At 47.1% G+C, this 22,154-nt stretch overlaps 1 protein-coding gene across 2 annotated transcripts in view; it reads right to left on the reverse strand.

Moving 5' to 3' along the window:
* Positions 1 to 13,666: 13,666 nt before the first annotated feature.
* The window catches only part of UROD (uroporphyrinogen decarboxylase), a 149,645-nt gene continuing 141,157 nt past the window's right edge, over positions 13,667 to 22,154 (reverse strand). For both annotated transcript variants that reach the window (XM_085602811.1, XM_085602810.1), the window contains one exon: positions 13,667 to 13,974. In XM_085602811.1, coding sequence (XP_085458937.1) covers positions 13,810 to 13,974 — 165 coding nt within the window. In that variant the 3' untranslated portion in view covers positions 13,667 to 13,809. The remainder of the gene's footprint in view (positions 13,975 to 22,154) is intronic.

Below are 22,154 nucleotides of genomic sequence, written 5' to 3' on the forward strand. Positions count from 1 at the left end.
TCGGAATCTTCTTCAGGGACATCCGGGCCTTCGTTGAAGATGTCCTCTGGTTCCAGAGCTGGTCGGTGTGCCATGATGTAACGTCGAGCCCTTCGATCTCGAAGAGTCTTTTTCGATCGAAAGGATGCGCAGGCTGGACAGCTGGACTCGTCGTGTCAGGTAATAGGCACAGGTTGCAGACTTTGTGATGGTCACTGTGCGGGAACTTTGCTCCACACTGGGGGCATTTCGTGAATTGCGTCCTTTCCATGAGCCGTAGGCCTTACGGCGGGGATGGGCCCAGTGGCCCTCGTCGACGACCGGAATCGAGCCGATGAAAGGCGTGTCGAAGATGAAGATGTTCGATGTGAATCCGAAGAGTTTCTGGAAGTTTTGCGCGGTGAAAAAGTTTGAAATGAAGATTTCAAACCGGAGCGTAAAAGTTGCATCCGAACCCAATGGCGGAAAAAAACAATCTAAGGATGGAGTTGATGCCCAGACGCACTATCGTCCAAGGGAGGCGTCACCTATCTCGTGACTACAAAGACTTCTTCCAAGACAACTACAAGGTACAAGCATCCGAGCCCAACACCAGATGGCGATCTAATGCAAGTGTGAGATGTTAATGACATTTGTAGAGCGCGACAAATACCCGGAGGTGTCCTGGCGCTAACTAATTCCTCTGAGACTACTGGACCGCTGAAGAGTGGAAAGGGCGCTTACTCTTGGGAGAAGAGCCAAGTCTTTCGTTCTTTACGAAATGACAAAAGATCTGCAGCTCATATGCCTCGAACATACTGCTTTTTAAAATGCATGTTACACGTTCTTTGCAGTAGGCATATTAACCATCTGTGCTACATTAGTTAAGTCAAAGCTGCCACTGGACAAAACTCCCATTTCTCTCCAGCAGGTACATTAATCACTGGCATTATCTCGACACTTTCATTGTTGCTCGGAAGCTGCTAATTATACAAGAAACTTTGTTGAGCTTTTAAAACTGCTGCCTACGGACCCCCTGGGAATGTGTCACGGACCCCTGGGGGTCCGCAGACCCCAGTTTGGGAAACACTGGTCTACTCCAATATGCACTGTATAAGCGATAAGTATGTAAGCTCTACTGTTGTGTGATTTAATACTAGAATTGGCAGCGTAGGAAACGATTTGTTGATTGTGGTCTCTACATGTATCTAAGATGTTTCTCAATTGATACATACCTTTATTAATATAATGGCTACTGTGATGGAAAATACGTTTAAAATGACAAAGTTTAAAATAACAATAAAAACTGCTTGCTCACAATGACAAAAGGTGGAAAAGCATACAGATTTCGACCAGACCATTTCTGAAGAAAGGTATCCCCGGGATCTGGTCTCCCACTGAAGTATTTCCTTAGCTGAGCTGTAAACCGTGAAATGAAAAGATCTATGTTAAAATGACTCCACCCCTTGTTAAGGGTATTGAATATCTGAGGGTTCAGGCACCTCTCACTGTTGTTGTATAGATTCCCTGAATACCATTTTGCAACTATTTTGCATGTACCATGCAGGCATTCTGCTACCAAGGGAATCCTCAGCGGAACTGAAGTTTTGCATCCAGTAAACATCCCTGATCTTGTTCCTCCCAGTCTATGTACCTGACCGCTGTAAGGTTGTCCATCTGACGAAGGACCACACACACTTTACTGATGCTGCTTTTTTTAAAACCATACTTCGAATTGCAAAGGAACCTGCAAGAAGCTCTGATCAGTTTATGTGCAATGACAACCTGGAACATCCTCCTGAAGTTGAGTGACTGCCACAACTGGCGCCCCAGCCCAAAGCTTGCATCTGATTCCAAGACAAGTTCTAGGGGCAGATTTACTAATTTTTCAGCCAACGCAAGCCAGCAAGCAAAGTCACTGTGCTACATGGCATGAACGGGAGACAGAAGAAATAAACCAAATCAACTAAGATAGTGCTTTTCTGATGTCTTCTAGCACTGGCACAGTTGAGGCTGCCTAGCACCAATGCATGTTGTTTCGCCGTTCGAGCATTGGAACCTGATTCACACTGCGATAGTAGACCTCAGATTAACACGGGGGCGTCGACACAACTATTCAAATACGTTCGATTAGAGAACTACGCAACTATTGGGCAACAATGGATCAGTGATTTAATGCCCCACGAGAATATCTATTGATTAAAGAAATTATCATTGATTTGAGACGACCAACACCACAATATCTCTGAATGAACAAAAGGTAACAGTTGGAGTCTTTTATTGACATAAAGCCGAAACATCAAGGGGTCAACCTTTTAAATAAAATTGTCCTGAGGATGGTCTTACCAAAGAAAATCTAGAGACCGAAATGTCGACATTCACACTGTTTTCCAACATAATTGTATTCTCTGTGAAAAAGTGTTTTCTTTCCAATGTAAAACTAATTGAAGTACCCTTTTGAAAATTGAACATAAATTTAACTTCCTACATATACACCAGTTTTCTTTTGTTGATTGATTACATTTATGTGAATATGTGATGATTGATTCACACTCTTTAACTACGATTCAGACTAATTGATTTCATTTAGCAATAAAAAAGTGATCGCAAATAAAACTGTAGGTATATAATTAACCTACCTCCAATTAATAATCGAAATAACTAATTAAACTGTAGAATAAATCTTTTGAAGGCACCCTTCTACCCACCTATCTACATTTGCCAGAGCCCTCAAGGGTATATTGGGTCATCCACTGGTCTTATCGTAGCTCCAATGCAGGCACCCTTGTACCTGCAGGTGCCTAGGTTAGAGACAGGATTGTTTTTGTGCAAGAAGGGACACCTTTCTTTTCGATAAACAATCTTTAGAGGCATATTCCTCTTATATGTGTTGCAAAATTCAGCATGCATAGAAAGAGAAAGTAACAACGATAAGGAATATGCTACTTACCAGTATGCATCTGTTCTTGGCATGTAGAGCTGCAGAGTTGTACACTTAGCATAGATCGCCATCTGGTGTTGGGCCCGGATGTTTGCAGTTTGTTTTTGTTCTTTGGACAGTCTTTGGAAGTCACGAGTTCGGTGACTCCTCCTTCGGTCCGTACTGCGCATGGGCTTCGGCTCCATCCTCAGATTGTTTTTCGCCAACAGGGAAATGATGGAGCGTAGTAATAACAGTGAGAAACCCATGTGTGTTGTATCTAAATAAGATGGACTGGAACGGATACAGGTAGCCGGGGAGGCGGGTGGGCGTGTACAACTCTGCAGCTCTACATGCCAAGAACAGATGCATACTGGTAAGTAGCATATTCCGTTCGAGGCATATGAGCTGCAGATTGTACACTTAGCATAGATTATATAGCAGTACCCAACCTTAGCGGCGACCACCGGTATCCGTTGCAGCGGTTTGAAAAAGTGTCTTTAGTACAGCCTGGCCCACACTAACTTGTTGCTTGGAATGCACGTCTACACAGTAATGTTTTGTGAAGGTGTGCGGTGTTGACCATGTGGCTGCTTTGCAGATGTCATCTAAGGGTATGTTCCCTAGAAAAGCCATAGAAGCCCCTAACTTTCTAGTAGAGTGGGCTTTAGGTGGAACAGATAATGTTCTTTTTGCCTTTTGATAGCAAATTTGTATGCACTTTACAATCCACCTAGCTATCCCTGATTTAGAGATGGGGTTGCCTTTATGTGGTGGAGAGAAGGAAACGAACAATTGTTTAGTCTTCCTGAAAGGTTGCGTTCTTTGTATGTAGTACAGCAAAGCCCTCTTAACATCAAGTGTGTGTAAAGCCCTTTCTGCAACAGATTGGGGTTGCGAGAAGAAGACAGGTAATTCCACCGATTGATTGAGATGGAAGGGGGAAATGACCTTGGGCAGAAACTTCGGATTTGTACGAAGTATGACCTTGCTGTGATGTATTTGTAGGAAGGGTTCCTGTATAGTGAACGCTTGTATTTCACCAACCCTTCTAAGGGAAGTGATAGCTACGAGAAAAGCTGTTTTCCAGGTGAGAAACTGTAGCTCACATTTATGCATTGGTTCGAAGGGCGGACCCATTAGCCGTGTAAGAACTACATTTAGATTCCATACAGGGGAAGGTGGTGCCCTGGGAGGAATTACTCGTTTAAGGCCTTCCATAAAGGCTTTAATAGCGGGCACTCTGAACAGTGATAAATGCTGTCTGTTTTGTAGATAAGCAGCGATCGCTGCTAGGTGTAGGCGTATGGATGAATATGCCAGGTTACACCTGTGAAGATGGAGCAGATAGCATATGATGTGCTGTATGGATGCATCTAAAGGGTTGATTGTATTGTTACGGCAGTAAATTACAAATCTTTTCCACTTTGCGGCATAGCATGCTCTAGTGGTAGGACGTCTGGCTTCCATGATGATGTTCATGCAATCAGGGGGAAGGTTAAGGTATCCAAATTCTAAGATTTCAGGAGCCAGATCGCAAGGTTGAGCTGAGCTGGGTCCGGGTGCCTGATTTCTCCATGGTTCTTGGTTAGGAGGCATGGGGACAGGTGCAGTTTTTGATGTGGTACCACTGATAGTTGTAGTAGTGTGGTGTACCACGGCTGCCTGGCCCACGTTGGAGCTACTAGAATGAGTGTGAGGGAGTGCTGTTGTAGCTTCCTTACCACTAATGGAATTAGTGGGAGAGGTGGAAAGGCGTATGCAAATCTGCCTGACCAGTTCATCCATATCGCATTGCCCTTGGACAATGGGTGTGGGTATCTGGCGGCGAAGCTTGGGCATTTTTTGTTTTCGTGGGTGGCGAAGAGGTCTATCTGAGGATGCCCCCACTGTTGGAAGAATGGGTGAAGAACTTGTGGATGCAGTTCCCATTCGTGTAGTTGCGTTTGTCTGCTGAGCAGATCTGCCATGGTGTTTTGTACGCCTGGAACGTGCTGTGCCAGGAGAAAGATGTTTTGGGGAATTGCCCATCTCCATATGCTCTGGGCTAAGCGGGAGAGCTGGGGAGAGTGTGTCCCCCCCCTGTTTTTGGATATAATACATTGCAGTCATGTTGTCTGTGCGAATGAGGACTGCTTTGCCCGAAATCTGTTTTTGGAAAGATTTTAGGGCTAGAAAGATCGCCAAGAGCTCCAGATGGTTGATGTGGAGCGATTTTTGCTGTGGCGTCCATAGACCTTGCATTGTGAGGTGTAGGAGGTGCGCTCCCCAGCCGGAGAGCGATGCGTCTGCTGTTAGAATCACCTGAGGGACCGGGTCCAGGAACGGCCGCCCTTTGGAAAGGTTTGTGGTGTTCCACCACTGCAGAGAGTGATGGGTGCGGCCGTCCACCAACACCAGATCCGTTAGCTGACCCTGGGCCTGGTTCCACTGTTGTGCTAGGCACTCTTGAAGTGGACGCATGTGGAGTCTTGCATGGGGCACTATGAAAATGCAAGACGCCATCATTCCTATGAGCTTCATAAACACTCTTGCTGGAAGAGAGTGTTGAGGAAGGAATGTTTTGCGCAAGGCTTGTATGCTTGCGATCCTGGCTGAGTATGGATAGGCAATACCTTTGGAGGGGTCTATAGTGGCCCCGAGATATTGCTTTGTGTGAGATGGTACAAGGTGGGACTTTTGGTAGTTCACCGTGAAGCCTAGTTGGTGGAGCACCTGGATGGTGCTGTTTGTATGTTGCACACATTGGTGGTAGGACGTGGCTTTTATCAGCCAGTCGTCTAAGTAAGGGAAGACGTGAACATGTTGACACCTGAGGTGTGCTGCTACTACCGCTAGGCATTTGGTAAACACCCGTGGTGCGGTGGTGACCCCGAAGGGGAGAACCGTGAATTGGTAATGCTGACCGTCCACCACGAACCTGAGGTACTTCCTGTGAGAAGGGTGTATTGGAATGTGAAAGTATGCGTCCTTGAGATCCAAGGTAGTGAGAAAGTCTCCCTGACAGAGGAGCGGGAGGACGTGTTGTAGGGTGACCATGTGGAAATGGTCTGAATGTATGTACGCATTTAGAGGCCGGAGGTCCAGAATGGGTCTGAGGGTCCCGTCTTTCTTTGGTATAAGGAAATACAGGGAGTAGACCCCTAGATTTTGCTGATTGACGGGGACCTGCTCTATAGCGTGTTTTTGGAGGAGGGAGAGCACCTCCTGTTTGAGCAGTGTGGAATGGTCTTGAGACATTGGACGGTGTCGTGGTGGGATATTGGGTGGGGTAGATGTTAGCTCGAGACAGTACCCTGACCGAATAATTTGGTTCACCCATTTGTCCGATGTTATGGATTCCCATGCGTGGATAAATTGTTGTAGTCTGCCCCCGACCGGAGTGGGATGGTCTGGGGGGAGGGAAGGGAAGTCATTGTGCGGGCGGGGTTGCGGAACGGGTGGTGTTAGTTTTGCCCCTGCCCTTATTGTTGTTGCCTCTGTAACCACCCCTTTGTTTGCCCTTTGAAAAGGTATTTAGAGAAGGGGACTTGTAGGAGGTAGAGGCGCTATCGGTGGAGAAGCCTCTGCCTGTGCTACGAAAGGATGAGCGTCGAAAGGAACGTTTAGGGGCCTGTGTTTGGAGTGCCCCCATAGACTTTGCTGTGTCGGTGTCCTTTTTCATCTTTTCCAACGCTTCGTCCACCTTTGGCCCAAAGAGAGTTTGTTGGTCAAAAGGGTGATTTAGTATGGACGCCTGGACTTTAGGCTTGAACCCTGAGATCCTGAGCCAGGCATGACGACAAAGCAGGACACTGGTATTTATGGCTCTAGAAGCAGTGTCGGCTGCATCGAGGGCACACTTAATGGAGGTGTTTGTAATTAGTTTACCCTCCTGTATCAGGTCATGAGCCTTGCGCTTGTGTTTTTCGGGGAGGTGCTGCATAAGAGCCTCAAGTTCGTCGTAGTGTGCTCTGTCATAGCGTGCAAGTAGTGCTTGTGTATTTGCAATGCGCCACATGTTTGCAGCTTGGGAGGCGGTGCGTTTGCCAGACGCGTCTAAAAGTTTCGATTCCTTGTCTGGCGGTGGGGCTTCTCCTGAGGACTGGGAGTTAGCCCGCTTTCTAGCTGTGGAGACAACTAGGGAATCTAAGGGAGCAGGGCCCTTAATGTATGCAGGGTCTGTGGGTGCCGCCTTGTACTTTTTTTCTATTCTAGGGTTCAGTACCCTGGCCCTGACAGGGTCTCTGAACACCTCTGCAGCATGCTTGGTGACACCTTTAAGCATGGGCAAGATAGACGTGGATTTGTCCTGAATGTCAAATGTGTCCAGTAGGAAGTAGTCTTCCACTGGTTCGCTGTGCATGTCCACCCCATGGTAGTGTGCTGCTCTCTGCACTAAGTGATGAAACCCTAAGGAGTCCTCTGGAGGAGACGGCCTGGATGGGTATAGGTCGTCCTGAGGCATATCAGGTATGTCATGGTTGTGGTAGTCTTCCCATGGGTCTGGGGTCCCCGGTGGAGTGGGGTCCATTGGGGCGTCCGCCGGGTCATAATCCGGATCCCCGTCATCCGGATCTGGGGACGGGGTCGGGGAGTCATGAGGTAAAGGTGGCGGAGACCTGGGAGGGGGTGGAGGAGGTGGATGAGGCAGAAGAGGAGGTAGTGGGGAGGGCACTCTGAGGGGAGGAGTAGCAGAGTCCTTCCGTTTGGGTGGTGGAGGAGGAGCCGGAGTGTCAAGGCGTCTTTTCTTGATAATTAAAGTCAATAGCCCAGTCTTTGGATCTTTAGATAGAGTCTTTTGCAAAGGGTCTGGTGTAAACAGAGCCAGTGGTGCCGAATCGTCCGCTGGCGCCGATTGTTTCGGAGCCGAGGGCTTCGATGGTTTCTGTGCGCCATGCTTTTTTGGAGCCTCCGTTTTTTTCGGCGTCGAAGGAGTTTTCAGCGCCGAAGCGTCGGTGCCGACAGATTTGTGTTTGTGTTTGGTCGGCACCGAGAGTCCAGGCTTCGGCACCGGTGGCTTCGGAGTCGAGCTGGGTATCACTTTCTTCGGTGCCGGATGGTGTTTTTCGGCACCAGGCGTCGGCTGGCTCGAGCCCGAGCTGCCGTGAGACTTCTGAGGCTTCGACACCGGGCCCGAAGGTGGGGTGATAGAAGCTGTGTGCTTGGTTTTGCCCAGGCCTGCAGGCGAGGGTGTAACCTGAGTCTCTTTGGTTTTGGGCGCGGGGGTGGGAGGGGGTACAGTACTCACGACCCGCTGCGCCGGTGTGATGTCCTCCACGTCGGAGTCGTCGGCCTCGGAAGCGCTGACGACATCGTCCTCCTGCTGGGTGTGTAGTTGCCCCGAAGCTTCGGCGTCGTCTCCGAAGATGTCCGGTGGAGCCGCGGTCGAGGAGTGCGCCATGGTGCGTCGAGCTCTTTGATCCCGGATGGTCTTTTTAGATCGAAAAGATTTGCAGGCGGGGCAGTCTCTAGCCTCGTGTTCTGGAGAGAGGCAAAGGTTTACACACCTGATGGAGGTCGGTGTGGGGAAATTTAGACCCACATTTTGGGCACTTTTTGAACGGAGTCCTTTCCATCGGCCGGGACCGGAGTCGAGGAGGGCCCGAAGGCCGGTGCCGATGTACGGGATGGAGAAAGTGCCGCTTTGAGAGATGAAGATTGGATGAAGAAAACTCGAAGAACAAGGATTTTCCGTCGAGGCTGGAACCGTAGAAGTTCGAAGCCGGAGCACGAAGTATCACATCCGAGCCCGATGGCGGAAAAAAACAATCTGAGGATGGAGCCGAAGCCCATGCGCAGTACGGACCGAAGGAGGAGTCACCGAACTCGTGACTTCCAAAGACTGTCCAAAGAACAAAAACAAACTGCAAACATCCGGGCCCAACACCAGATGGCGATCTATGCTAAGTGTACAATCTGCAGCTCATATGCCTCGAACATAAAGATTTCTCTCCTCATTACACCGGCTTCATTGAGGCGTAGCTTTTTGACAAATTCCCAGGTTTACAAGCTTTTCTAAAACTGGGAATGCGCTAAGATCCATGGTTAGATGCATGGTGATGTTGCGAGAAACTGAGTTACTGGTTGACTGGGATGTGATCCCTTGTCAAGCAGCAACCACAATCCTTGCCCGGGTGAGGCCCAAGCCAACCCCAAATTAAACTGTGCTCAACCATCTGGTAGCTAGGCACAGACCAGTCAGGCCTAACTTAGAGGCAATGTGTAAAGTATCTGCAACACTTCAAACAGTTAAACGGTGTAAACACCACACAAAAAATATCCCACACCAAGTTAGAAAAATAAAGTAAACTTTAATCAATAAAACAAGACCAAACGAAAATAATTCAATCAGTAGAACCGGAGTTTGAATTGTTCAAGTATTTAGTGAAAATAGCACAAAAATAGAAAGTGCCGACTCGGATATCTGGTAGTGCTTGACCGAGTCAAGGTCACACTTTCAGGCCGACCGCAATGGAGCACAGGTTGAATACAGTCACCAAGTTAGGCACACTGAAGTTTACCTTCTCAAGTCTGTGCCAAGAGTACCGTTCACGTTGAAGAGGGCCACAAGGAGAGTGTCACATTAGGCAGTCACCATGGAGTGAAGAGTCTGCCGGTGTCGTGGGTGTTGCGGGAGCTTTGCGCTGGCGGGCCTCACAAGCGGTCAATGCTTGAACAGTCGGGATGACGGAGCTTTCGCTGGACTGCGGTATGATCAACGAGGTCTCTGAGAACGGGCCTGGTCGCGAAGAGTCCAAATGATTGATTTCAGCTCACACTAGAACCTGAGGGGAACCACTTGGGGGGCAGGAACTCACTGTAGCTGGGTGCAAAGGCTGGAGCAGGATGTTTGGGAGCCTTGCATGTCCCAGAGGCTCAGATCACTAGCCCATGGAGTCAATTTGGTGTCCTGGGTTCAAGGATGAAGTTGCATGTCCAGTTATCTGTTCACACAGACCAGAGGGCAGCAGTCCTTTCAGCAGCACAGCGGTCCTTCTTCCTGGCAGAGCAGCCAAAGGTCCAAAAGTTGGTGTCTGAGACCCAGCATTTATACACATTTCTGCCTTTGAAGTGGGAAGAAGCTTCTAGAGGCTTGCCTTTGAAGTGCACAGGTGCCTTGCCTTCCTGGCCCTACCTCCAAACTAACCTACACCTATTCAGGCCTTCGTGTGGAAACAGGTCACGGCATATTCAAGTGTTAGTTGGGCGTGGCCCAGCTCCTCCCTCCCTCCCTTCCTTCCTGTCAGGGACCCATCCAATCACACCTAAGCTCCCCATTGTATGTGGCTTTCTAGAAGGAATAGACAGAGCGCAACTATCACCCATACCAAGTAATGTGACCCAGAAACCAGCTGCAGGGACCAAATGGCTAAGGCAAAAAAACGGCAACTTACAAAAAGTGGCATTTTCGGAATTGTAATTTAAAATCGGACTTCACTGTAAATTAGGATTTCAGACACCAAACGTGAACTGGTTACCTCTTCCCATTTGAAAATTTCAAAAATAAAAGGTAATCCCAATGTTATCCTATGGGAGAAGTAGGCCTTGCAGCAGTGAAAAACAAATGTATGATTTTTACACAACAGGACATGTAAAACAAAGCACATGTCCACCTTTTTAAATACATTGTACCCTGCCCTCCAGGCTGTCCAGGCCTTACCTCCGGGTGACTATTATCTCATTAAAAGCAAAGTTTGGACCTGGGAAAAAGTTAACTTTGCCAGGTCAAAATGGCAGCACACACAGGCTGCAATGGCAGGCATGAGATATGTTTAAAGGGCTACTTAAGTGGGTGGAACAACCAGTGCTGCAGGCCCACTAGTAGGTTTTCATTTATAGGCTTGGGCACAAGGAGAGCCACCCTACTCTGGACTTACAAGTAAATTAAATATGGCAATTGGGTGCAAGCCAATTCTACCATGCGCAAGCACTTTGTGCCCTTTGCCACTGCTGACCAGTGCTAGAGTCCTAAGGCCCCAAAAAACAAATTCAGCAAACAGGATGGGAGAAGGCAAAAAGTTTAGCAATAACCCTGCAGGAAGGGTCACGTCCAACAGATGCCCATGCTCCACCCAGGGAACGCCTCCTAATGCAAAATAACATGTTCCTTTTTGGGAAAAATCCCATAAAATCAGATTTGTCTTTCCTTGTAAATAACATAACATTTTGTGTTGTGGTTGTGCCACGGAAAAGTGGCGCATCCAAAACGCAAATGTGGAGTAAACCTGCCCCTCGGAAAGATGGCTTGAATATTCGAAGGGCTATGTGATGTCGCCACCAACATATTTACTCTCTTTATTCCTGATCTTAGGGAAGGAGTTGTGATTATTTCACACTCCTCTGCAGATGCATTATCTTAAGACACTTTAATAAAGGGGTCTCAGGGAAACCACTGAAAAAGCCCACTAATGCGATAGACTGAATTGCCGCCTAACAACTACTGAGTCTCCGGACACCTTCTTGTGGGGGAGAAATACATCAATTTATATACAAACATACAGATGCACCTCTGTATTTTGCAATGATACCATATCAAGTTATCAAATCACAGATTATAAGATAGCCTGGAGATAGAGAAGTGTTCTTCGAAACGCTGTATTTTGTACAAACTGTTTCTACCGATGATATACGGCAAAGAAATAAAAGAAAAAACACCTTGTGAGAAAATCTCATTGACTGGATTTGAATCTGTGCATCGTTACAATTAATTATATCAAAAGACATCCTACAGGACTTCAAGGCCCACCAGCCTTGCCAACCGATGAAGAGAAATCAGCTACTGAGCTAGCGTCAACCTTATATTCTTCGATTACCTCTTAGCTTTGATTTTGGTAACTACAGCATCTCCTTCTCCGAATCCACCAGAGTCCCTGCCTCAATTTTCTATGGGACGTACCTGCGAATGGCCAGGTGTAGTGTTGACTTATTCCAAGGCTAGGCGCTGGTACTTTTACTACTATTTTGTCACCTTTGGGGCTTTAGTGAACACCAATGTGCTTACTGTTTTGTCGGTGGGTGTGTGTAGTAACTTGTTCTTCCCTGAGCTCCTTCTTACTTTTCCCCCAATTTCTCCCATTTTGTAGTATTTATTCTTCATTTTCTAGACACTCTCACTGGTCTTTTCCACACTTCTACTAAAACGTAGGCTTACGAGTGCACACATCTCTGTACTGAAAAGCTAGGGGAAGTGGAGACCTCTGTGCACAGGTTAGTGAATGGTATTTAGTATGTGAGAAGTATTGCTTCATACAGTACAAAATACAGTTTGTGAACAGGCCCCAGCTTAGTTTTATTAAAGCCGAAACAGAGTGCCTATGTACTAGCCCTTATAAAGGCCAGCAAGCACAGTGCAACATTGCATTGTACCACACGAGCTCCCACATAAACATAAGTAAATCAAATCCATACATTGGGCTTTTCAACCATTGGCTTTCATTGAACAGCATTCTAGTGACTTTGTCAATCACATATTGACTCAATCCAGTGCCCTATCCATCTCTCACCTAATGCTAATGTATTTTAGGGTGAATCTTTTCACCTCCAATTGAGTGCTTGCTTTGAACAGGCTCTCTCCAAAGTTTTGTTACTTGCCCCCCCCCCCACCCCCCCACCCACCCACCTTCTTAGAAGTGACACCTAGACCAGAGGTGTACTTTTTTTTTTATAGATGCTAAAGCTAGACTATACAGAAGGTTTGCTGCATTCAATACCATCCTCTTGTTTCTGTCAACAGGTAGGTGGGCAAAGGCCCCTTCATTACAATCCTTCCTAAGAAATAACAGAAAACTAGACTGCATTGGAAGCAAGAGCCTTCAATAGCCTGCCTTTCCTTTGTATGTCTGCTTTAATAAGCTTAAGAACATTAAACTCGGACCCAACTGGATTTCCTAGTACTTGTGCAATATAATAGGTCTTCATTCACTGTACCTGGCTCATTTGGCAGACTCACATTTGACACACTATTCCCTCAAAATGCTATTTATGACTTTTTATCTGTTGACATGATGACATGGGCCCACAGAAAACTAATCAATATTTTAGCATTACCCATCTTATTAGGCCCAGCAAATATTATGCACTGGAGGGTGAGTAGGGGGGGGCTTGGAGAGAGGGGAACCAGTTTTACAATGTCAGGCAGCTACACCTCAAAGAATGCCTAAGCGTCCTTTCGTATAAGTTTATATTATTATGTGTGGGGGATGCACACCTAGGGAAGAGGTGTGGCGCAGTAGCCAGGGGAGCTGACTCCGGAACCCGGGGGCTCACGATTCGATCCCCGGTGCTAGATCAGCCCAGCAACCATGTGACTCTGGGCAATAGCTCGCTTAATCTGCTCAACGGCCCCCAGCATCTTAACACCCTCAGATAATTGTTTGCGCTTTATAAATACTGGACATTTACACGGTGCAGGGTTCAGAACCTGGGTTGAGTCCAATGTCCAAAGCCATTAACAAGTAACCAGCTCTCCAGTGTCTTCACCTGTGAGGTCTAGATGAAGTACAATGAGGTGTAGCCGGATGGGCCACGAGGAAAACAAGGTCACACTTCCTCTTCGTTCACCTCATCGTTGGTGGTGGCCATCCTCTTTTGTCAGAACTGTGCATTCTTCCCTGAAAATAACCAACATGCAGACCTAGAACAAGGTAAACAGCAAGCCCTCCGAACTTTTTCCTTCGAAGGAATGCCTTAGGACTTGAGTGAGGAAAAGAAACAGAATGGCTCACATCTGAAACTATGTTGTGGTACACAACAGCCCCTATTCCACATCACCCTGCTAATAATAAATCATACCACTTGAAAACCAAAAACAAATTAAACCCTTTATTTCTAGCACAGCATGATCAAGTAATTTCCAGGTTACAGGGTCTTTCAGTGTGGGCCTGTGCCTCTTATCAAGCCAGCCCCATCCTAGCAGCCAGATACCGCCGTGCCTGCCCAGTGGGGGCAGATCAGCTGCTCGGATTTAGATTTTTGGAATGTTTGTGGACAGCTTCGACAAATGCCCCCACGTGCTCTGGGTCCATGTCAGGGTACAGCCCGTGGCCAAGGTTAGCAATGTAGCGCTGTGTGCCGAAGCCCTCGATCATCTGCTTCACAATCTCTCCAATCTTCTCCTGCAAGTGGAAATATTACAGAGAGTGAGAGGCACGGCCAGATGGTTGACACAACCACAAGAAACACACAACGAACCGCTCAGGACAGTAGAGACACATCACTGCTATTCCAGCTGACAAAAGGATGTTTGGGGCCTAGAGAGCCTATCATGAAGCCCAGCTGAATGAAGTGTTATGATAAATGACCCCTCTGTATAGTGCAGAATTCACCAATTACTTGGCCTCTTGGGTGATATTGGCAGGTGCCGCTTGCAGCAGTTTTCTGCAAGTCCGGTGTTTAGCCCCTGGAAAGGGCTGCATAGAGATTATGCTCCACATTTACTAAAGCACTGTACTGGGTTTGGTCCCAAATGGAACTTAAACCCGACACATCCTACTATCCAACACACAAAGGAATGCATCTAGTATGAATTAGTGAAATGAAGCATAGGGAGGCAGGCTGCAGGAGGACTTGGGAGCAATGGTTCTAGACTTTGGTCCTGCCAAGCCCAAGGAAGACACCCTTAACCTGTCCACCCCTCACCTGAATAGGATGCCCTGGAAAGAGGGGCTTGTAGGAATCATGGCCACTCAAAGGCTGAATTAAGGGTGAGGAAGGTCTTACTGTTATCTAACCCAGAAATGGCGGTCTAGGCCCAGATTTAATAAAATGTTGCCGTTGGGTTATGTCACTTTTTGTGTGCAGCCCCAAACAAAAAACTATGTTGAGATTTACAGTCAGGCAAATCCTGATTTGGCTTTGCGTCTGTTAAGCCTTACATGTTTGTTTCTCCTCGTTTTATCTCTTTAGATGAAGTGCAGAAAAATAGCATCAAAGGATACTTTTTGTGCAGGAAGGCATGCTGACCACAATGCAGGCACCCTTGTGATATGACACAAGGGTGCCTTAGTTGGCGCTAAGCAGCCACAAGTGTGCAAGCACTAGGAGAGAGCACAAATACACCATATCTTTGTAAATATGGCACAGTTCTGCTCTCTCCATATCAAGCAATGCAACAACTTCACTTGCTGTGCTGCTGTGCTGCGTTAGTAAATATGCCCCATAGTTTCACACAAAACAAAGCACTAATGTGCAGCAAGCAAAAGTTGAAAAATCACAGAAACATCACGAAGTACAAAACGGTTTCAAATCAGGCATTATTCAGAGGGTGCGAGCTGCTAGAACAGGCAATGTTGTATGGATGAAGAAACTTAGCTGAGGGTGTCTTCTAACCAAAGTTGCTGAAAGAGCAGGCTGGTAGCAGGTCTGAACATGTACCCTCTAGCTAGCAAACGGGGAAATCTACAGATTTTGGCAGGAGGTCTTATATCGGCTAGAGTCTTGGGTTACTCATTGCTCAACTCTAACCATTCTGAGATGGTGGATCTCTTTGGACATTTTCTTTACAATCCAGTAAGCTATAGCAAAGATGTTTTCATTGGGATATAACCTGTAACATAATGGTCAATAGTGTAGCCTCTAGAACTTTGGAATGGTAAAACTGCTTAAAAAGTGCACTCTCCACCTCACTAAAGCAAGTGCTTTTTATTGTTCTCACATAATTTTTCCTAGCACTGAGATATACTAAGACTTTGAGCCATCGCACACTAATGCACAGCCACGCATGGTTATTTGCTTTCCAACGCAGTGCTTTGCTCTCCTTTGCACCAAGGGGGCATTACAAGAGGGAGGGGAATCCGCACAAACACCCATAGATGTTGAGTTGCTGCGTTGCATGAAAAAATAATAAATCTGGCCTTACTAATCAAATACTGTATTTCTAACTTTTAAATACTGAGTTCTTTCTTAGCCAAGCTGGTTTACATTTCAGACTAGCAAAGAGACAAGCCTCACTGAGATACTTAAAACGTTCACTCCATTAAAGTGAAGGAGTGAGGCCAATGGTAGTAGATAAAGGTTGAACGCAAGGGGGAGGGACCGAAGCTGTGGGGAATACCCAGCGGGTGGGCTTGAGGAGAGATTCAAAAGCGGAAACATCAACAGTAAGACGCAAAGAGATATTTGGCCCATGTCAATGAAGACCATCTTAGCAGCTAGTCCTGTCCGGTATCAGCTTCATTAAGCCTGCAGGAGAACATCATCCTTTACCACTCCAGAAAGATTCTCAAATCTCAGTTAGCCTTTCTGCATGCGACTATAGGTTGTCCTAGTGTAGGAAGCTGGCCAAAGACATCCTTGAACAGAAGGCATTGCTCAAAATTCCTCTGTTCCAGATTTTTCTAGAAGATATCCTTTCAGACCTGTACCTTCAATTAACTGTTGTAACAGTATCTGCATACCTTCTAAAAACTGTGGTCACCTCTCGCGTTTGCATGTTAATTATCCAATGCTGCATGTTGTGATCTCTATGTGCGATTTCATCTTTTCCGTCAACATTTCTCTCTGGCATGAATTGCGCTTATTTACCTTTTCTTCTGCTCCCTCAGGGGTACTTCCATAGGTGGGAAGAAGACTGAGAGGAGCATGACATTGGGATAATGGGCTTTAGGGGTGAAGGAACATGCCAGGACTGATGGTGGGGAGGAGGGGTGATGAGTGGTGTCTGGTGTAGATAGGGATGTGGGCTGCAGCGATATGAAGGATGTGGGCTGGCAGGATGCGGTGGTATGAAGGACAAGAGCCAGGTGGATCTGGCACATAGATATAAAAGTGGGTTTCAAAGCTCTAACTCGACTCCGAGAAAGTCGAACTGCATGTGTGGCCAGCACTCAGATCTAGATAACCTATACTGAGCCTGCAAGGGCCGGAATGCACGGTTCTTTCTGCAACAGTTTCTCCTAGCATGCTGGTTCCCGAGCAGATCAATGTTCATTGCATACATGAAAAATCAAACCTAACCCATTTCGTCAATCATTTTAGTCCCAATTTTGTGTGGTTCTGTGATTTCTTTTTTTTTTTTCATCTGCACTCACACAAAATTCCCGCTATTCCAAGTGGAAGTATGTTAGCTGCTGCTATTTTCTTGAGGTTATATAACTTTATTTGGTAGCTTGTAAAGCTATGCACATCACCTTTCTGCGGCTTTGAAGCTCTATTGTGCCTAAAGACGCATTCGAGGACACAAGGGAAGGTCCAAAGGGTCAATCTTGTGTAGTGTGAAGCCACATACCCTAGGTCTCCAAGGGATCTGCCTTGTTCACACGCGGCACAGTGCGGGCGCACATTTCTGCAAATATCTTGGTCCTTTAACCCAGTAGCGTTTGTATGCTACACATGAGCTCTGTACGTGATCCATGGAAGGTTCAGTCCCATTTTTCAAGGATATGCTTGCATAGGTATAGACAGTCATGAAACCTGGACACAGATTTACCAAAATTCAAGCAGTTGAAAATCAACGGCGTAGTGTTGCGTAAGGAATATGCTACTTACCAGTATGCATCTGTTCTTGGCATGTAGCGCTGCAGATCTACACACTTGTGCATAGATCGCCATCTGGTGTTGGGCCCGGATGTTTGCAGTTTGTTTTTCCTCTTGGAAAGTCTTTGGAAGTCACGAGTTCGGTGACTCCTCCCTTGGATCGTATTGCGCATGGGCTTCGACTCCATCCTCAGATTGTTTTTCGCCAGCACGGAAAGATGGAGCGTAGTAATAACAGTGAAGATGCCCATGTGTGTGTTATCTAAATAAGATAAGCTGGAACAGATACAGGTAGGCGGGCGGGCGTGTGTAGATCTGCAGCTCTACATGCCAAGAACAGATGCATACTGGTAAGTAGCATATTCCGTTCGAGGCATATGAGCTGCAGATTACACACTTGTGCATAGATTATATAGCAGTACCCACCGTTAGCGGCGACCACCCATATCTGTTCCAGTGGTTTGAAATAATGTTTTGAGTACAGCCTGGCCCACACTAGCTTGTTGCTTAGTTTGCACATCTACACAATAGTGTTTGGTAAAAGTGTGCGGTGTTGACCATGTAGCTGCTTTGCAGATATCATCTAATGGGATGATCCCTAGAAAAGCCATTGAAGCCCCTATTTTACGTGTAGAATGGGCTTTAGGGGGAACGGATAGCGTTCGTTTTGCTTTATGGTAGCAAATTTGAATACATTTGACAATCCCAATAGCTATCCCCGACTTGGAGATGGGGTTGCCCTTGTGTGGTGGAGAGAAAGTGACGAACAGTTGTTTGGTCTTACGGAAAGGTTGTGTTCTCTCGATGTAGTAGAGTAAGGCTCGTTTGACATCTAGTGTGTGAAGAGCTCTTTCTGCAACAGTTTGTGGTTGCGAGAAGAATACTGGTAGTTCTACAGATTGGTTTAGGTGAAAAGGAGAAATAACTTTGGGGAGGAATTTCGGGTTGGTACGGAGAACCACCTTATTATGGTGCATTTGTAGAAAAGGTTCTTGAATAGTAAATGCTTGTATCTCACTGACGGTGTTGTTATGACAATAGATAACAAAACGTTTCCACTTGGCGGCGTAGCACGCTCTAGTGGTAGGGCGCCTAGCTTCTTTGATGACGTTCATACAGTCAGGGGGAAGATTTAGGTACCCGAATTCTGGGATTTCAGGAGCCAGATCGCAAGGTTGAGCTGAGCTGGGTACGGGTGTCTGATCTCTCCATGGTTCTGGGTTAAGGGGTGTGGAGAGAGGCGTAATTTTTGATGCGGTACTACAGATAGTTCCAGCAGTGTGGTGTACCACGGTTGTCTGGCCCAAGTTGGCGCTACTAATATTAGTATGAGGGAGTGCTGTTGTAGTTTGCGCACTACTAGTGGAATGAGTGGGAGAGGCGGAAAAGCGTACGCAAATCTGCCTGACCAGTTCATCCATATCGCATTGCCTTTGGACAATGGGTGTGGGTATCTGGCGGCGAAGCTTGGGCATTTTTTGTGTTCGTGGGTGGCGAAGAGGTCTATCTGTGGATGCTCCCACATTTGAAAGTATGGATGATGAACTTGCGGGTGAAGTTCTCGTGGAGTTGTTGTGTTTGTCTGCTGAGTAGATCTGCTATAGTGTTTTGCACTCCTGGGACATGCTGGGCTAGGAGAAAGATTTTCCGGGGTATGGCCCATCTCCATATGCTCTGTGCTAATTGAGAGAGCTGTGGAGAGTGTGTGCTGCCTTGTTTTTTAATATAATACATGGCTGTCATGTTGTCTGTGCGGATTAGGACTGCTTTGCCCAAAATTTGTGTCTGAAAGGATTTTAGGGCTAGGAAGATCGCTAGTAACTCCAGATGGTTGATATGGAGTAGCTTCTGTTGAGGTGTCTATTTGCCTTGCATGGTGAGATGTAATAGATGAGCTCCCAGCCGGAGAGCGATGCGTCTGTTGTTAGTACTATCTGTGGAACCGGATCCAGGAGCGGTCGAACTTTGGAAAGGGTTGTGGTGGTCCAACAACTGCAGAGAGCGATGGGTACGACCGTCTACCAACACCAGATCTGTTAATTGACCCTGGGCCTGGTTCCATTGGTGCGCTAAGCACTCTTGGAGAGGACGCATCTGGAGTCTTGCGTGAGGTACTATTTAGATGCAAGAGGCCATCATCCCTATTAGTTGCATAAACACTCGAGCTGGAAGGGAGTGTTGTGCTATGAATTTTGTGCGTAGAGCCTGAAAGCTTGCAATCCTGGCAGGATTGGGGTAGGCGAGCGCTTTTGAGGTGTCTATAGTGGCACCTAGATATTGTTTTATGTGGGATGGTTGGAGATGGGACTTTGTGGTTTACCGTGAAGCCCAGCTGATGAAGTAGCTGGATGGTGGTGTGTGTGTTGTACACACTGATTGTATGAACTGGCTTTTATCAACCAGTCATCTAGGTATGGGAAGACATGAATGTGTTGTCTTCGCAGATGTGCTGCCACCACTGCTAGGCACTTGGTGAATACTCGTGGTGCGGTTGTGACTCCGAACGGGAGCACTTTGAATTGGTAGTGTTGGCCGTCCACTACAAATCTGAGGTACTTCCTGTGGGCATTGGAATGTGTAAGTACGCGTCTTTCAGGTCCAAAGTGGTGAGGAAGTCGTTTTGGGAAAGTAGCAGAAGTATCTGCTGAAGCGTCACCATATGAAAGTGGTCTGAGTGTATGTATGTGTTTTGGGGCCGAAGGTCTAGGATGGGCCGTAGAGTCTCGTCCCTTTTTGGTATGAGAAAATACAGGGAGTAGACACCTATTTTTTGTTGGTTGGTTGGAACGTGTTCTATTGCCTCTTTGTCTAGGAGGGAGATTACCTCCTGCTTGAGTAGCCGCAGATGTTCTGTGACATCGGGCGTTGTCTGGGTGGAATGTTTGGGGGGGGGGGGGGGGGGGGGGTAGATGTTAGTTCTAGGAAGTAGCCTGACCGAATTATTTGTGTCACCCATTTGACTGAGGTGATAGTAGTCCAGACCCGGAAGGAAATGTTGGAGTCTGCCCCCGACCGGAGTGTGATGGTCTGGGGGAAGTGGAGGGAAGTCATTGGGGAGGCGCGGTGGCAGAGCGGGCGGTGTTTGTTTTGCCTCTGCCTTTGTTATTGTTGCCCCTGTAGCCGCCTCTTTGGTAACTCCTTGTAAAGGTGGACTGAGTAGGGGATTTGTATGCAGTGGAAGCGGTGTCTGAGGAGTAGCCTCTGGATGTGCTCCGAAAGGAAGAGCGGCGAAAGGAGCGTCTGGGAGGGTGAGATTGTAAGGCTCCCATGGATTTTGCCATGTCAGTGTCCTTTTTCATTTTCTCTAGGGCGTCATCCACTTTGGGGCCAAACAGATGTGCCTGGTCAAAGGGATGGTTGAGGATGGAGGCTTGTACCTCCGGTTTAAAACCTGATATCCTTAGCCAGGCATGGCGACGGAGGACGACATTAGTATTGATGGCCCTAGAGGCTGTGTCTGCTGCATCTAAGGCACAACATATGGAGGTATTGGTAATTGTTTTGCCTTCCTGAATTAGCTCATTGGCCCTAGCTTTGTATTTATCAGGGAGATGGTGCATTATGGCTTCTAACTCGTCATAATGGGCCCTGTCATACCTCGCTAGTAGTGCTTGTGTATTGACGATACGCCATATATTGGCCGCCTGAGATGCAGTACGTTTGCCTGATGCGTCCAAACGTTTAGACTCTGTTAGGTGGTGGTGCGTCACCCGACGCCTGGGAGTTGGCCCTTTTCCGTGCTGTGGATACCACCAAGGAATCTAGTGGAGCTGGCCCTCTGATGTAGAAGGGGTCTGTTGGGGCGGCTTTATATTTTTTCTCAATGCGCGGGTTAATGACCCTGGCCCTGACTGGGTCTTTAAAGACCTCAGGCGCATGTTTTATAACACCTTTTAGCATAGGCAATATGGAGGTGGTCCTATGTGTGGTGTCAAATGTATCTAGGAGGAAATCCTCCTCCACTGGGTCGGTATGTAAGTCTACCCCGTGGTAGTGTGCCGCCCTTTGCAATAAATGATTGAACCCCAAGGAGTCTTCTGGTGGAGAAGGTCTGGAAGGGTAAGGAATATGCTACTTACCAGTATGCATCTGTTCTTGGCATGTAGAGCTGCAGAGTCACACACTGAGGATAAGATCGCCATCTGGTGTTGGGCTCGGATGATTGCAGGTTGTTGTTGTCTTCGGAAGAAGCCTTTGGTCACGAGGATGGTGACTCCTCCCCTGGACAACAGTGCGCATGGGCATCCACTCCATCGTCAGATTGTTTTTCGCCATGATGGGAAAAGATGGAGTGTATAGAAATGAAAGAAAGGATGTCCATGTGTAATGTCTAAGTAAGACGGATGCTGGAACAGATACAGGTCCCGGGGAGGCGGGAGGGCGTGTGTGACTCTGCAGCTCTACATGCCAAGAACAGATGCATACTGGTAAGTAGCATATTCCGTTCGAGGCATATGAGCTGCAGATCACACACTGAGGATAGATTATACAGCAGTGCTTCCCCTTAGTGGTGGTCGCCTGTATCCGTTGCAGCAGCTTGAAATAAAGTTTTTAGGACAGCCTGGCCCACGGAGGCCTGTTGTTTGGCTTGCACGTCAACACAATAGTGTTTAGTGAAGGTATGCGTGGTAGACCACGTGGCTGCCTTGCAAATGTCTTCTAAGGGAATGTTACCTAAGAAGGCCATAGAAGCCCCTATTTTACGCGTGGAGTGCGCCCTAGGGGGAACTGTAAGTGTACGTTTAGCCTTGAGGTAGCATATTTGGATGCATTTAACTATCCACCGGGCTATGCCTGATTTGGAGATCGGGTTGCCTTTGTG

Source organism: Triturus cristatus, chromosome 4_2 (genome assembly GCF_964204655.1).
Source record: "Triturus cristatus chromosome 4_2, aTriCri1.1, whole genome shotgun sequence".
Classification (NCBI taxonomy): Eukaryota; Metazoa; Chordata; class Amphibia; order Caudata; family Salamandridae; genus Triturus; species Triturus cristatus.